The sequence below is a fragment of the Perca flavescens genome, chromosome 16 (genome assembly GCF_004354835.1).
Source record: "Perca flavescens isolate YP-PL-M2 chromosome 16, PFLA_1.0, whole genome shotgun sequence".
NCBI lineage: Eukaryota > Metazoa > Chordata > Actinopteri > Perciformes > Percidae > Perca > Perca flavescens.
In genome coordinates, this window is record NC_041346.1 from 19,702,069 (window position 1) to 19,719,313 (window position 17,245).

At 40.6% G+C, this 17,245-nt stretch overlaps 1 protein-coding gene across 1 annotated transcript in view; it reads right to left on the reverse strand.

The window, feature by feature from the left end:
- astn2 (astrotactin 2) overlaps positions 1-17,245 on the reverse strand; it is a 295,245-nt gene that overhangs the window by 181,279 nt on the left and 96,721 nt on the right. The window contains exons 6-8 of the mRNA XM_028602252.1: positions 8,460-8,972; positions 6,639-6,692; positions 4,508-4,660 (exon numbers count right to left, since the gene is read on the reverse strand). Of these exons, the coding sequence (XP_028458053.1) occupies positions 4,508-4,660; positions 6,639-6,692; positions 8,460-8,972 (720 nt within the window). The remainder of the gene's footprint in view (positions 1-4,507; positions 4,661-6,638; positions 6,693-8,459; positions 8,973-17,245) is intronic.

Here is a 17,245-nt window from a genome sequence, read left to right on the forward strand (position 1 = left end):
CAAAGGTGTTTTGAGCAATCAAATTGCAATTTGTTTCTAATACTTGACTTTGGCTTTTGTAATTATCATGTAGCTATCCTATCTGCCCAAGACACATGAAGGGGCAAAGTGTAAGTGGGTAACACAGCTGGTCAGGTGTTATCTATAACATGCATGTTCATAGCAATTTTGAATCTGTCTCTCTTCATGATCATGCTTTGTGAAATATCCTCCAAATAAGATCCTGAGAGTTGCTGCCAAGATGAAAAAATTGGAAATTGAAGGTAGTGACTGAGACTAGACAATCTGTGCATGAGCCAACATTTTCTGAGAGTCCAGGTATAAGATGGTGCTTACAAGAAACTAGGGCAATACATGCTGACAGGGAAGCAAAGAATGTTGCCACAAAGCAAAAATTTCAATATGCAGGAGAAGAGTGGATGAGCAGCTGCAGGGTTTAGCTGAGCAGACAAAAATGCTACTGTAGTTTTTCAGCTGAGTATAAATTCAGGTGCGTTACCCCTTTAATGTAAATGTGAATCAAGTAAACTAAGGTACTTTGGTTGGTAAACTATATGCAGTTTTACTTGACAACCAGGCACTAGTGTGATGCGTTTCTCTTATTTGCTCTTGTTCCGCCCTCAAGCCCAATAATTGGCCATTAAGGGCATGTCTTCTCCACCATCTCTCATGCCTCAAGGAAAGGAATGTGCAGTTTCTTAAAATGATTGTGTGCTGCTGGATGTAGACACCCCATGCATCATATCCTTAAAGTACCTACTGCTATTCCTCACATTCAGACGTCTTGGACAATAGCTCTCCTTTGTGCAGACTAGCCCACTACCTGTGTTCTCAATATTGAATTCCTGAAACACACACGTCCTCTCCTTCAACATAGGGCTCAGGGTCCATTTCCCAAAGGTATCTTAAGATATAATGATCCTAGCCCATAGATTTATAATGGGGCCTGTCAGCCTTAAAATGCTTCAAGGAACCAGGGCCCAGGTTTGGTCTGTCATGATTAAGAGGTGTGTGCCTTACTGTATACAACCCCATTTGAAGCAGGGCATGGTTGGAAAGAGATTATTTGCTAATTTCTTTACAATGCAATTTAACAAGCATACATTCATTTCCAGGTCAGAAAAAAATTTATTTGACTGATCATTTTCCAAGTAAGTAAGATTAGTCACAAGTGGTCAAAGTATGTGCTTTTGAAATATATTTTAAAAATGGCTTAGACCTTCCTATCTTCATTGTGATCACCTGTATTTCATGTCATGTCTGGCACTGACTTAATTCTAATAGCTCAGCCTAAGCACTTCTTGTCACTTCTCATAAACGGTTAGATCAACATGGCATGAATCCCTGTAATATCAAGTATTACTGAGCTCAGTTCTGCACACAGGGGCTAAGACAAAATCCGAGAGACATTTAGCTTTTGCACAGCATAAAAAGGTCTACCAAGTTGAACAATATGAAAAAGAAAAACATCTGCCCAGCCACAATCCACTTTCCTCTTGGCCTTTGCCTGGCGCAGGCAAGGAATTTCTGTCTGACCAATTAACATTCCCCTCTCTAACTAATAGAGTTTCCTCCTCAGTTTAAGTGTTTCTCCTATTATCATTTGTAGTATTTGCCTGCACTTAAGGAGACATTTTTAGCCCTAATTATAGGCCCACAAACTAACTCTTTTACCATTGACCTCAGAGAGGACATCACTCAGCAGTGTCCTTCATAGAGTTTAGAGGAGCTTGACCTGCACACATTTAATTTAAGAGGCATCATCTGCTCAGAAGGTAGACACAAGTTGCATTTGATTATTACAGAGTTAAATCCTCAGCAGCAAATAAGACAAGCATAAGCCAAGCTGAAGTGTTCTAGATAACCATGAATATAAACTCACTCCACCACTGGCTATGTGACTGTAAAGATGAATAATCCCCACATAAGTAAGCATGGATAATATGTAAAGTAACTCAGAGTTGTATTTTACATCTACTGTAGATGACAGTGATCAAGAGGGTAGTAAGTTATTCTGTCAAGGGTAGGTGAACTCATCATGGTTAATGTCTCATTTTCAGCGTTAATGTCTCACTGGTCATAATGATATGACCAATGACACAGACTGCATGTCTAATTAAAATTATTTGCAATGTTGCTGGTAATGAGCTGAATTAATTCCTGTGGCTAAGGCTGGTGTCAACAATATGTCACATCTCAAAATTTTTTTTGTGAAACTATGCTCCCAATTGATCTTTAATGAGACAGAAAGCCAACTGAGTGAGTTGAAAGCAATCATGATAAAACATGTAAACAAAGCTACGAAGTGTATAGAGGACTCCACTTTTTTTAAATGTGCACTTAATCTTTCTATTCTAAATAAATCAAATGATTCTCTTGAAAATATTTTGAATTTGGGTGATGCTTAAACTATTTTGAACTCATCCAAGGCAGATAAATGTGAGCCTATACAGAAGGTTAGATACAGGGCTATGTGAACCCCCTGATGAACATGTAAACGGTTACATGTTCACAAACTAATTATTAATCTGATTGACTAAAGTCACTTTTTACCGTATTCCTCATGTCCCTACGCTATATCTGGTGTCTACATCCGTTACATGATGTAAAAGAAAAACGGTTTACATATTAATACATTTCACAGATATCAAATAAAAAAATAGATAGGAAATGGTAAGTCACATTTACTTTAAGGAAAGTAATTGTGACAAGAACTGGGACATTGTTTTCAAAGCAGTTTGGCAATTCTCCAGAGCAGCATGGTAGCTCAGTGGTTAATATGGTCATCTAGATGTAATAAATTAAAATAATTGACTGCAGCTTTCTTATTTTTGCTGTTTGCATTTGTTTCCTTAGTCATTATAAACTTATTCAGGTCAAGCTAAATGGAACATCTAAATTGACCATTGATGTGTATTGTCTGTCATACTGAAATTAATTCCTCACAATAAATGGAAAACAATTGCCACCTGGACCGTCTAATGCATTATGAATCTACAATGCTATCCTTTGGATAATATTTGGCAGTTTTGTAAAGAATATGTAATTTAGGTATTCCAGTTTGGGTTGTTATAAAAAGCTACTCAAAAAATGATTTTCAGTGGAGAAGCTGTGAAATCTTAGGCTTCTAAATACAAATAATGGTCAATGACTGCTAGGGTGTTGAAAAGTGCGTGGAAAGAAAATACATTACACATCTCATTAAGCAGAGTGGAAATGGCGAGTGTCCTCATGCTTATTTCACATTATACACTGGTGCATGAATGTTCTATTAAAAGGGCAGATATCCCTGTGCAAAACTATAAAATGAGTACCACAGAAGCACCAAAAGTCAGCAAACATTGTCTAGTGTGCATAGTAAAATTAAAGAGAACATGCATATGTTATAAATCATCAGTGTTGGGAGTAATGGCGTTTAAGTATAACGGCGTTACTAACGGCTTTATTTTTTCAGTAACGGAGTAATCTAATTAATTACTTTTCCCATCGTTGCAACGCCATTATCGTTACTGAGAATGTAAAGTGGCGCGTTACTTGGATGAATAAAGCACGAGGTGTCAGGCTTTGGCTACACATCAGCTGCCTGGAGAGAACAGGGGTGAGGATGATGACACCGTTGCAAATGCGATGATGATTGGCTGGGTGGGCAGATGCCCTGCTCACGCTGTCTCACTGCACGCTCCGACTACCACTAAACACAAGACAGCGACAACGGCAATGAGCAGGGGAAATTCAAAGGTAGCGTTCTCGAACTGGAGTACCGGCACTACTTCTCCCTCATTGAAATTAAAGGCAAGAATGTTTATGTAACATGCACGCTATGCCCAGGAAAAAAGACTTTATCCACGTCTGCCTCAAGCAACTCAAATCTTAGGAAGTACCTCACATCAACACAACACTTGTTGCTGCTGCTAACCCAACTCCAAGCCCAAATGTAGCTAGTGTGTGAACATTATTCATTTTCAATATTTAATTTTGTTACTATACTGAATATTTAAGAGTTGGATAGTGTTCTGTTTATTGTGCAATAGGCCTAATATACAGTTACAGAGATTTGCACTACTTAATGGCCAGATTTTCCTTTGTTTTTTTCCCCCCAAGTTTTGATTTAATTTTGCACTTGAATTTTATTTTCAATATTTATTTTTTATATGTTTTTATTTCTATGCATATCATATGTCAGGCTGCAATCTATTGAGTTCAAATAAATACCAAATGTTCTAAAATACTGTATAGTGTTTTTATTCTTCAATCAGTTAATATAAACATCTTTGACGTTAAAGATGTTATTGAACGTAATAGTGTTATAGAACATAAAAAATAACGTCACAGTTACTTTGCTGAGTAACTAATTACTTTTACAATGTGGTAACTGAGTTACTAACTTAATTACTTTTTGGGAGAAGTAATTTGTAACTGTACCTAATTACTTTAAAGTAAGATGACAAACACTGTAAATCATCTTGCCAACAAAATTGCAAATTTTTTGAATGACTTTTTGTCCTACCTCTGGTGTGGCTAAGGACCCTCCGGCGACCCGTCGACGAGCTGTGCATGACATGCTGATAGTGAGACATGTCCGTTGGCGTATTGGGAACACGGAAACTGTCCTGGAACCTCTGCATCAAATCCTCTACTGACTCCGTGTTTGGGTCAATAGCTACAAAACAGAGATTACAAGGTGAAAATGGCAGGCATGTCATAATGCTTTAAAGTGAAAATAATTTTGCAAATAGTGACCGACACACAATATATAGTAAGTAAAATACACACATGGATGCAAAAAGGCAAACATCCCTAAATAGCTTCTTTTTTTTCTTTATGTTTTGAAAGATAAGAGTTCGATATGCATCATCAGTCACTAGGCTGTCCCATTGACACTGTAAAAAAGCAGCAGAGTGTTATTTCTTTTATCTGGCCTTTATATGATTCCATCAATTCAATATTGCCTCATCTCTACAGGGACCCTGCCAACACTTTCACTGATGGCTCAGTCTCACTATTTGTCTGATGAATGACTCCAAAACAACTGGCTGTGGGGGAAAAAGGGGGTAGTTTTTGTACAGTAGAAAATTGCAAAAGAAAAAAAGGACAGGACTTTCTGTCTAGATATGCTCTGGCTAATTAATTAATGCCACAATGAAGAGACTAATTAGGAGTCTCCCCTTAATGTGTCTGACACAAACAGGTTGAAACGTGGATATCTAAAAGAGATTATGCTATTCAACTACATGTATCTATAGCCTCTGTTAATAGAACCAGCCTTGTTTTATATGGCCTGTGAAGCGTTCAAGTTCAATTTAAGTGACATTGTAAATTAATCTATGTAAGGAGAAATGATTTGGCTGTACTGTATGTGGGCTATCATATCTGCAAGCATGTACTGAAAGTGTAGGGTTAGACAGCTGTGGCCCAAAACAAACAACCACTCAAAAAAGTCTGAAAACAGCTCAGTCCCCAAACTTTGTATAAGTATAGCAATCTCCAAAAGATGAGGCCATTTATCAGCCCAAACTCCACTACCCCCACCTATCATCAACATCTTTTGATCTGTCAGTCCGGCTCAGAGGTGTACTCTTTCCATGAATAATGGTGATGTGTTGCTCCCAGTGGATGCTCATTGTGCATGCCAATGAGCGTGCAAGAGCAGAGGAAGATGGAGATGAAGAGGATGAGGGTTGAAGTGAAGAGGCAGGAGTATTCACACTGTTTTTGATATTATAAATGGAAAGTTAACAATAACAGCGGTGTCGCAGTGTGCTTCAGAACAAATATTATCCTTGCAATGATCCACAATTTGTTCAGATTCATTTGTGGTTAGATCACTCTACAATGGTTAATATTTTTTTGAACAAGGAATTGTTGTTGGCATGGCTATGGTAATAGGCCCCCGTAACCAGATGCAAGACATGATGCAAAGTGACCGTGACCTCATTTTGGGGACAGATGTTGGCTTATGGCCTCCAGCCAAAAATCTTTTTGCTTTGTAGATTTATCAAAGTTTTTATAAAAATTTGTTAAGAGTTGTTTGGTCCTTGAATATAGCTCTGACAAAATCCTGATCTCTCTTCCGCAGACAGAGACACAACCCATCTAGCTTGTGCTGTCTTGTAACCTGCCCATGTTTCCTGACACTGTGCAGATACAATGATAGAGTGAAATTAATTTAAAGTGCATTGGCTACTACATATTTTAGCTCTTCTGTTTGGATGTTAGTTAAGTTAGTCATCCATTTATCCTTGGAAGTTAGGAAAACAACAGGAGAACTACAACACTATGCAGCACACGCACTGTGAACCTACACTTAGCAATGAACAAAACGATAATTACGTATTGTAACTCCAGATTCTATGAGTACAGGCGAAGCCCTCTAAGGGCTGTCGCTATTGGGTTGATCCCTTCGCGCATGCGCAGTCATGAAGATTTTCTTTCCCACCCTAGTGCTCATTGCGGGCCTCAACTACGTCTGCAAATACTGTATATTACAGAAGTGGAATGTTTGCTCTGCTCCCAACATCAGCATTTTCTTCAGCCAATGTTAGTGGGGCAGGTGGCCCGAACCTTAGAGGACTACGCCTATACTCCCAGAATCTGGAGTTACAATATGTAACTATCGTTCTATTTCGTATAGGCTTCACCCTCTAAGGGCTGTCGCTTTTGGGTTAGGGCGAAGCTGATGTAGTCAATGCCACCTGCGACACAGAGTCCACAAGCAGAACATAGACTAACTTCTCTCCTTACTTGCAGTGACAAGTGAATGTATCAAATAATATATTATTTTGATAAAAAAACCCTGTTATGATTATGAATTGGCCTAATACTGATTGTAAGACCCAAGTTGTGATTGTAGAAGTGCATTATTAATAAATAAATAAGATAGGAACGCATCTTAGCAGCCTGGCGGAGAAGTAAACAATGCTGTGGAGAGAAATAGATGGCGCCCGGGCTCAGGAGCACCGGAGCCGGCTTGGAAGCCGATGAAGGATCGGCGGTGCCCTATATATAACTATGTCAACCAAACGTCACTGGTGAGACAAACTTGTGACGGTCAGGAAGACATTTGGCAGGGGAAAAACTGATCAGAAAATGTAACGGAACGTTGTATAAATGTAGTAGAGTAGAAAGTATAGATAATTGCTGCAAAATGTAACAAAGTCAAAGTCAAAAGTATGCACTATTGATTCTACTTAATTAAAGTACAGATACGTGAAAAATGTAAGTAATTTGAGTACAGTAACGAAGTATTTGTACTTCATTACATTCCACCACTGCATTTTGCCCCTATAAATAGTGCGATTAATCACCAAATAATGCAGGATTTAATTGCTGATGTAAATTGCAGTGTTTGTGTTTCTTTGCATACTATGATTTATTTTTTTTTCAACAAATGATCAGAAATACATTACAGTAAATATTATCATTGTAAATGACAGAAGAATTAAATAAAGTGCAGTAACCAGTTATTTGAAGCAAACGGTCATCACTCAAATGTGCGTAAGAGTGCTCTTCAGTGTTCGTAGTTTTTGTTCTTAGCTAAGAACAAATCCAAGATAAGAAAACATTAGTGAATGTCCTAATCTTTGTAAAATGTGCATAAGTGGGGGTTAAGAACACATTTCTTCTAAGAACGGTTGGTGAATGAAGCCCAATATGTGTATTTCCACTGACTACAGAACGGCTGCGTTCCGACTCCGGCACAGCTCCGGCGATCTGCAGCCCTCTGCAGCAGATACGCAGAGCTTCTATTTCGGCAATTCAGCACAGGGCAGATAATGCGGGACAGGAAGTCGAGCACAGAAGCAAAATAAAACATCCGGTTCATTTTCTAAATAAAATACACCGTGCTCAAGCTCTTCCATGCCGCGCTGTGCTCTGAGAGCGGGCGCGCGCATGTCTGTGTGCTGCTTATTGACATGGCCAGCAGGGAGCGCAGAGCCCATTCCGCCGCTGCGCGAGACATGGGATTGTGTCGCACAGCCTAAGGTAGGGCCTCGTCAAAAGGGGGGTCGTGGCCAGTTGCCGCCCTAAAAGGCGGGAGCGGCCACTGGGTCAGAGCCCTCCTCATCCCGCTGGGACAGCTGGGGGGGAGAAGGGAGAAGGATGTCTGTGTGGCCCCAGTCGTTTTGAGTGGACGCACGCGCCGGCTGTCTACATAGTGAGAGAGTGGTGGAGCTCCACGTGCAGCGGCGGGCTGGTGTGTGCTTGTGTGGGGAACGACTGTCTTATGGTCAGCGGGATGTTCAATGGGAACAAAAGCTGCTTGGTTGAGAGGAAACTGCTCTTTAGATGGAGGAAATTTGCCCTTAAAAGGGCGGTTGTTTATCCCACTCTCAACCGGGGTGAGACAGACGTTCCCCGCGTCCCGAAAATGCCACTCTTGAAACAGCAGAGGCTAGCAAGGCAATGTTATTTTGTGCCGCAAGGCCCTGTGATACACACTGGTGCGAGTGGTCAGTAACCTGAGCATAGACTTGGTCCCAGGGGAAGGAGGTGTGGGCTTCCGGTGGCCGAAGAGGGTGGCCTTCGGAAGCAAGATCGCCGTTCCTGAGATGGGGAGAGCCGTAGAGGGAGGGCGTTGTTACCCACCTCGGGGTCACATTCCTCCCAATGGGGAGGAGGGAAAAACGAGGAGAGATCCCTCTTCTGGGGGAATTGAGTCAACGGACTCGTGCCCAGCGAAAAGGTCCTCTCCCATCGGTTCCAGGGTGTCATCCTGCCAGTCTGCCCAGCTGCCATCCCCCTACCCGTTGACCTGGAGCACCAGAAAAACGTCCAGAACGGGCAAGAGGCCTGAGGGGTGAGCGCCATCCCGGCGTGAACGGGACTGAGGTAGGACTCACAGCTGGGGTGGAGATCCGACGGCAGAATATAGCCAGTCCGGCAGCAAGTACAGAGGCGAAGACTGCTGGAGGTAGAAGTCTTCATTCTGCTAGCGCTGAAGAAAAACTGGGAGCAGAGCACCGATTCCGCTTCTGTAATATACAGTATTTGCAGAAGTAGTTAAGGCCCGCACTGAGCGCTAGGGCGGGAAATAAAATCTTCACGACTGCGCATGCGCGAAGGGATTAACCCAATAGTGACAGCCCTTAAAGGGCAAAGCCTATACGACATAGAACACACGACACATAAGCATTTTCTTTTTAGATAAAATCCTGTATGTACATGGGTTGTTAACTAGGATTCCAGCAGCCGGCCAGAGATGTTTCATCAAAATACCTATTCATACATGATTGAAGAGGGAGTAGAACAATGTTAGATTTTTTTTTTCCCGAGGCATCAAGACATGTCTATAGCCACAGGGCTGGATATGGACTTTCTGGAGATATTTCCACTATAACAGTGTGTCACATTTTTTAATCCCTGTGTAATCACTATACAAACTGATCTAAGGTGCCCTGAAGCAGCCAAAAAGCTTGTCAAGTACACTCAGGCAGTTGAAAACTAAGTAAACTAATGGTTTATAAAGCAAGCAAGCATCAACTCTGTGAAAAGCACCACAGTCAAAAGATTTACCGTATGTAGTGTAAAGAAAACAGCAATACTTTAGGATTAAAATTGCTGCAAGTTTTTCCATGAGTATTGCGAGCATGATCATACATATTCATTCACAAGAGATGGCTATATGTAAGTATACTGCAGGTCAGCAATGGTGAAATTTAGACTTAAAACTACCCGCTCATTTTTAAGCATAAGGTTGAAGAGTAAGTTTGGTTTAGTTTAGTGGGTAGGTGACATATGCATTCACACAGAACTACCATCTGATAATGTATAATCTAAAGGCATTTAAAGGTTTTCAGTTTAATTTCCTGTTGCAGTGTTTGCTAGTATAGCTCATGGAAATGAAACAGATCATTTCACCACAGTTCTGGTGAAATAGTATATACTTTTTGTTTATGAAGAATATGAATTTCCAGATCTCTGAATTTGAAAATGTTCATAATATCATGCTGCTAGTTGAAAATAATAAAGTGATTTACTTTGCATAAGTGTGATTCTTGTGCATTTATCTGCCACTGTTGCTGACATATCCCCCACATCACTGCTGCTAAGTGGCCAGTGGCTTCAAATTCACAGTAAGCTGTGCACATCACTCACTCACCACCCCAGCCTTCATTCATTTGTTTCTCTATTTACAATACTGCCGCTTACTGAATGCTTCCTCCAGCTTCTATTGCTGAAAATTTGTTTATTTACAATCCAGCAGCTTTCAATGTATCACATACTGCAAAGATATCCATTTTGTTTGACTAAGTAATGGACTACAGCTAAAGCTATGATACACTAACAAAGTAAAAATTTGTTCTTCTACTATGTTGTATCATACATGTAACTGAACTTTTTTCAGGTCACATACTGGCTTTGATGCTGAAGCAGCTACTGTTGCTGTTGCTTCTGGCTATTGTGTGGTGCATGTACACCAACCCTTGGCTGTGAGTCGGGTTCTGCCCTATGCTGAAGGAATGCTTATGAGCACATGACACAGAGACTAAAACAAGAGTTCCCTACAAGTCCTGGCACTAAACAGGTTAGACAAAGAAAACAATGGCATGGACACATTGTAAATTATCCTTGTGCTATATATATATATATATATATATATATATATATATATATATATATATATATATATATATATATATGCATCAGCTATACAGTATGATGCAGAGAATAAGTCAAGTCTTTTACATTGTTGACTAGAAAACATTTCTCTTATATACTGTAGCATGTCTAGAAGTAGAAAAAAGCCTCCTCTCCTTTTCATGTGCATCGATGAAGTGTGAATGTCCTGGGAGAAAGAAAGCCCATTTCAAGGCTATAACAGTGGAGTAGTTTTCTTTGTTAGGCACAGCAGAATGTATCTTAAACAGTAAAATGACGGTATAGGCGTACACACATTCAACCTACACATGTTCTGCTGGTCACCACATTTGGCATTTGGTTTGTGTTTTAAAATCCAAAAGGGTTTCACTTCCGGTGTAGTGTCAATATGCGGGGCTAAAACCTTGAAAGGAAAGTGAATAGAAAACAAAGTACTCAACAAAGGTTAAGGGAGCTTCATTCCCTGTGGGCATTTATGGTAGTTTTAGGCTAATTCAGGTACTTGGGGTTAGCAAAAAAAACAAGAAGGGCCAGAATGGGTGGCACTTAAGCTTTGACCTGCCATGACTGAGCAGAATGTGTGACAGCATGTTTGAGGTTAACTGCTTGCATACATATTTCATGGCCTCTCTTTATCCCTCTTCCTTTGTTCCATTTTGAAGAAAGAAAAGATGCTAGGCAGGGCAGAAGTACCTTGAGCCACAGTCTCCTTGAAACAAATGTAAGTCCCTGAGTTGCTGATGTTTATGTTTTTATCTCTGTCTTCCCCACTAACACACACACACACACACACACACACACACATACACCTTGAATCTCAACCATCTTAAAATATTAAAATATCATGATGGATGTGTTTGCACCATACAGTAAAGTACACTAAATCCTGTAAAACTGACATGTTCTTTGGCCAATCTTCAGATATGAAGCAATAATTTCATTTAATTATAAACAAGATGGTCCTCCATGTTATCACTAATTGTCCACAAGACTCCATAGTTGAAACAAGATATTGTAAGACATGAATGTCTGCATTCGTCATGAACACTAAAACACAAATGTGTTCAGTTTTTGCAGAATGTTTTCTCCTGAAGGTCTCTCACTATTTTGCTGTTAATCCCCATTTCTCACTTCTGTCAGAAGCAGCTACCAAGATATTTTATTCTGACATTTGTTTTTCCCCAGACCCCAAGTCCGCACTGGCTTCTCATTTGAGTTCAATGTCAGCTAAAGCTCTGGTGCCTTTATTTTCTCTGTTTCATCTCCCTTATCTGCAGTTACTCCCTTATCATGTGTTAACAGTGTCTCATAAGCAGTGGATGTCAACAGAATGATGCATCAGTCAACCTATTCCTGGTGGCCTAGTATGGGAAGAGAACCCTTCCTTAACTTTCTATTTTTTGCTGGACTGCATGCTTGTTTTTGTTTATGCAGGCTTTTGTGAAAGTGTGTATGCATATGCATGTTTGTTTTTGTCTATGTAAATGACATGTCTTAGCTCCTGCCCCGCTTTTATTTGCTACTCCCTGTCCAAGTACATTGCTTTCACAGCAGTGTGTAAAGCACAGCAGTTTACATAAAGTGGACTCCAATCCCCATTTTCATCTTTTCATGGCCTTTACCGGAATATGAAAATGGCCGTCAAACCAAATGATTTTCAGTGGAAACAGTGGCAGAAAAATCTATTTGAAGCTTGATAACATACTCAACAAAGACAAATGCATGATATGGATATGTTCACATCCTATGTAAAGACCATGGAACATTAAACATCTGAAAAATAATCAGGGTGTTGCTGAAGTGCTCACTACAAACATAATACCACCTGTCTGTTTTTCCCTCCTTGTCTCCGTTTTTTGCATCTCTTACATTCTAGCCTCCCCTTGGAGCTCATTGGTGAGCAACGCATTCATACAGACCCAGAGAGGTAAGGCATGCAGCCATTTGCTTTTTGATGGACATGTACTCAGTGTTCTTATTATGGGTCCACTAAGGTGTCAGGAGACCCTCACTAGTTAGGGAAGACACAAAAAAGGTTAGCATTAACAAACTATTCACTGCCAGACAAGTTAAAGGGGAATTTCAGTATTTTTCAACCTGGACCCTATGTTCGCATGCATTTCTGTCTAAATGACTAATGTGAACAAAGATCTTTGAAATTGGTCCAGTATTGAGCGAGAACGCTGTTACCGATTACCAGGCTGCAATGTAATGTTGGTAATTGGTATCTATTTTTTCATACCTTGACATTTCACCAGGGTGTACGGTATACAATGGTACTTGTGTAAAATAAAAATAAAACAGCTGGCGTAGACCACACTGTCCAACAGTATTGGACATTAAAGGGGTGATAGAATGCAAAACCGATTTTACCTTGTCATAGTTGAATAACGACAGTTCGGTGGGTAAATAGGACATACATAGAAGCTCAAAATCCCATTGACACCCCTTTACTATGAAAATCTCATATTTTGAAACTGAAAAAGGGCGAATCTCAACAAAGCTAGTTGCTTACGTAAGCATCTCAGGACCTGTACCTTTGTCACACCCATGGGTGTATTAAGAGAACGGTCACGCCCCAACATTTACATAGGCTACACAACTGACCTGAGATCAGGTAGTCTTCTGAATCTAGGTCGTGCAGATCTCTGCTATTCCATTACAAAATTCAGTTCTGAAACTTTTTATGCGAGAAATCAACTATGTAAAGCTCAAATATAGGCCGCTTCACGAAAAATGGAAGGCTAATTGCAAATTTTGTCCAACTGTGTGTCGGAGTTCAGCGGCCGGTGCTGCCTGGGTTGTTGCCTCGCCGCCTGGCCTGCCTTCCTTCACAGACCCCGACCTGCTGTGAGCTTGATTGAGCTCAGTTACAGCTGGCAGCCCACAGCACTCCATACCCGCGCAAAGTCACCCTTTTTTGGGCTAATTGACTACCAAACGCCGCTGCTCTGACAGAGCTCCAGGGCCTGCAACTCCCCTCTTCCTGCTAGCTAAATGCCCGGTTTATGTGAGTGAGAGCGCGGTCAGCGAGCTTGTTACGCCAGCAATCTCTTACCACAGGTTCCAGTTCATCTTTTAATTCATCTTAATTAATTATTTAAACGAACGATTGGGGAAATAAACGCTGCTTGTCTGCAAGTCTCATTGATAGAGCCTGCGGCTGGATGTAGCTCTATCAATGAGAGCTAGCTAGCCTCCTCTTAGAATTCCTCTGAAATTCACAAATATTCATTAACTTGAAATCGGACGCTGTTGTTAGCTTTATAAGACCTTTAGGTAGATGTTGTATAAGTGGCGTGACGAAATTCAAACTGTAAATATACTCGAATTACGCCGAAAATGAAGCTAACTATCTGTGATTTGTAGCTACACATAGCTAGGATTGAAGGGACAGTTGCAGCTAATGAAACCCCTAATCTTCACAAATATTCATTAACTTGAAATTGGACACCGTTGTTAGCTTTATAAGACATTTAGGTAGATGTTGTATAAGTGGCGTGACATGTGTGTAACATGTGGTAAGAGATTGCTGGTGTAACAAGCTCGCTTACCACGCTCTCACTCACACACACGGGCCATTTAGCTGCTGTAGAGTCTCTCATGTGTTTCTATGTAGTTTGCTCAAACCAATCAGCGCGCAGCTCATTCTAAATATTCATGAGCATACCATATTTGGAAGAAAAGCTCTTGTTCCAAATAGAGCCATATTGACAGGGTAGTTAAGGGCCTAATAAAATAGCATTCGGGCAATTTTCAGCCCAACCAATGTTACATACCCTATTAGGAGACCTTAAGGAACAGTGTAAAATACACTATATAATCATTCTATCATCCCTTTAATCTCTTCCGCTTATCGCAAAGGACCCTTCTAATTTGACAAGAATTTGACATCGTCATTTCTGTCATTTCGTTGGAGAAATATACTGTATTCATTTTATAATCACAAGAAGAACAAGCAGACAAACAAGAACAAGACAATTGTGGGTGGAATAATAAATCTTAAACTGTCACAGTAAACTTTAGAGATGACTGCTGATTAATTAACCAAAATATTTTCCCCCTGTGCAATTCATTGTCAAAGTAGATATTATTTGAGAATGCAGCATACTGTTTGTTAGTAATAGTACTGACACCATTATTTTTACTACTACAGTTGCTGCTACAGCTTCTACTAATACAATAACGACAATGCTAATACATGTGTATGGTATAATATAACTTATCACAATCAACAGAGGAGGAATTCATGTTTTTTAATAAATAAATAAAAAGATTCACTGGTAAAGCACAAATTTCCAGAAGAAGAGGTTTCTAAAAATATATCTCTGGGTATCACCACAAAAAAAAAAAAACTGATATAATGATGCCTGTATCTGATGCCCGTACCTTCACAGAAGATGATATTCAGCACCAGAAAAGGCAACAGTTGTTCTGTCAGCAGAAAATACACTGAAGGACTAGCTACTCAAAAAAGCCAAATGAACAAGACTAGGCCGGCTTCCACCAAATCGCTGATATAGCCAATGGGAATTACTGTCTGTCAGAAACTGAAACCTTTGACCATGACTTTCTGTCCATAAATAGTGCTTGAACCTTATTTCTCTTAGGCTCAAGAAGCTATTTCCTCTCTGCTGAAAGTCAGTGAGACACAACGCAACATTTTCAGGATCCTCAACAATGCCCTGTACCCTAAGGCAGGTGGTGATACGGCTTGCAATTCAGCTTGGAAGACCCTGAATTCACACACACATATATGGTACTAGTAGACTGTGTGGAAGCTATTCCATATCATGCCACATTTCATGCTAAACTACCAGTTTTAGGGAACAGGGTATTGACCAAGACACTGCAGAAGTTGCCTCTACACTTAAACTGACCTTAGCTTAATGCAAAAAACACAATTAAAAAAATATAATCTTTACAGTCATTCATTTGGTTGAAATTATTCTGTAAACAGGAAAATAAAATTAATTTATGCCTAGTCCTAGCTGGTATCTTTTAAAATACACAGATTAATTTCATTCACACACTAACACCAACTTAAAGCCAATACGATCAACACGAAAGTAAACTAAATAAAATGACAAAAGTTGGAAACAAATGCTCTGATATAACTTATGCACATATTGCCAATTTAATTTTAGCAACTTGTTGACATGTTTCAACAATTGGGAATCAGTTATATACTTTCCCTATTCAAAGTCATCCCACCAGGCAGCCAATGGCACTCATATACACAGTAGCAGATGCAGGTATGTGGGAAATGGTGGAGAGATTTCTTAAGATCTTTGGACCCTACAAACCCATGCTGTTTTCATTTGGAGCAAATCTGGAAGAAGAAAAAAGTGATCCAAAGAAATACAAATTCCTGCAGATTTCAGTTTTTTTGTATGTTTTTTTATTACATTTCCTTTTATTACTCCCTTTCTCATGTCTTTTCTTTGCCTGTACCTCCAACACATGCCGTCATGCATGCAGGCACAAGCAGATACACGCTTTTGCTGTATCTCTATTCCCTTGTGTTCTCTCCTCCCCTTCATGGCTTGGGGAGCAAATGAGTGCAGAATGGATCAATAGCAAGGAAACAGGGGTTCATACCAGCTCTGATTCCCTCTGTGATTTATTAAAGTTGCCATTGTGTCAATCGGAGCAGTCCAGTCTAGCTCTCTGGGAAAGCTTTGACAGCACTGCTTCTGGAAGTGTGACAGGTACATGGGAAGAGAGTAAGAGGTTTGACAGATACAAAGAAAAAGACAAAAGTGCTGGAGATGACAAGGGATCCAGAGATGAACGGAGAATGGCCGAGAGAGAAAGAGATAGAGCCAGAGACGTGTGAGGAAGAGATGGGTAGACAATGGATGCCATGGGTGTTGAAGCAAAGAGAAAGGAGATGATGTTGGGAATGAGATGCAAATAAGAAAGCCGGGAGGGATACAGAGCAGCGGGTAAAGGAGCATAAGCTGGAAATATGAGAAGACAGACGGGGGAAAATAATGGGGAGAAGTTATCAGAGAAAGAAAAGAGCAAGAATGGGCAGGAATTAGAGTCAACGTTCAGTAAGAGGGAGAGACAATAAAATTAAAGGGAATTATCATTATCAGTCTACTCAAAGGTGCTGGAAAGAAGGGTTCGGTCGATAGTCGAACCTCGGGTTGAGGAGGAACAATGCGGATTCCGTCCTGGTCGTGGAACAACGGACCAGATCTTTACTTTCGCAAGGATCCTGGAGGGAGCCTGGGAGTATGCCCAACCAGTCTACATGTGTTTTGTGGATCTGGAGAAGGCGTATGACCGGGTCCCCCGGGAGATACTGTGGGAGGTGCTGCGGGAGTATGGGGTGAGGGGGTCCCTTCTCAGGGCCATCCAATCTCTGTACAACCAAAGCGAGAGCTGTGTCCGGGTTCTCGGCAGTAAGTCGGACTCGTTTCAGGTGAGGGTTGGCCTCCACCAGGGCTGCGCTTTGTCACCAATCCTGTTTGTAGTATTTACAAACAGGATATCGAGGCGTAGTCGGGGTTGCAGTTTGGTGGGCTGGGGATCTCATCGCTGCTTTTTGCAGATGATGTGGTCCTGATGGCATCATTGGCCTGTGACCTTCAGCACTCACTGGATCGGTTCGCAGCCGAGTGTGAAGCGGTTGGGA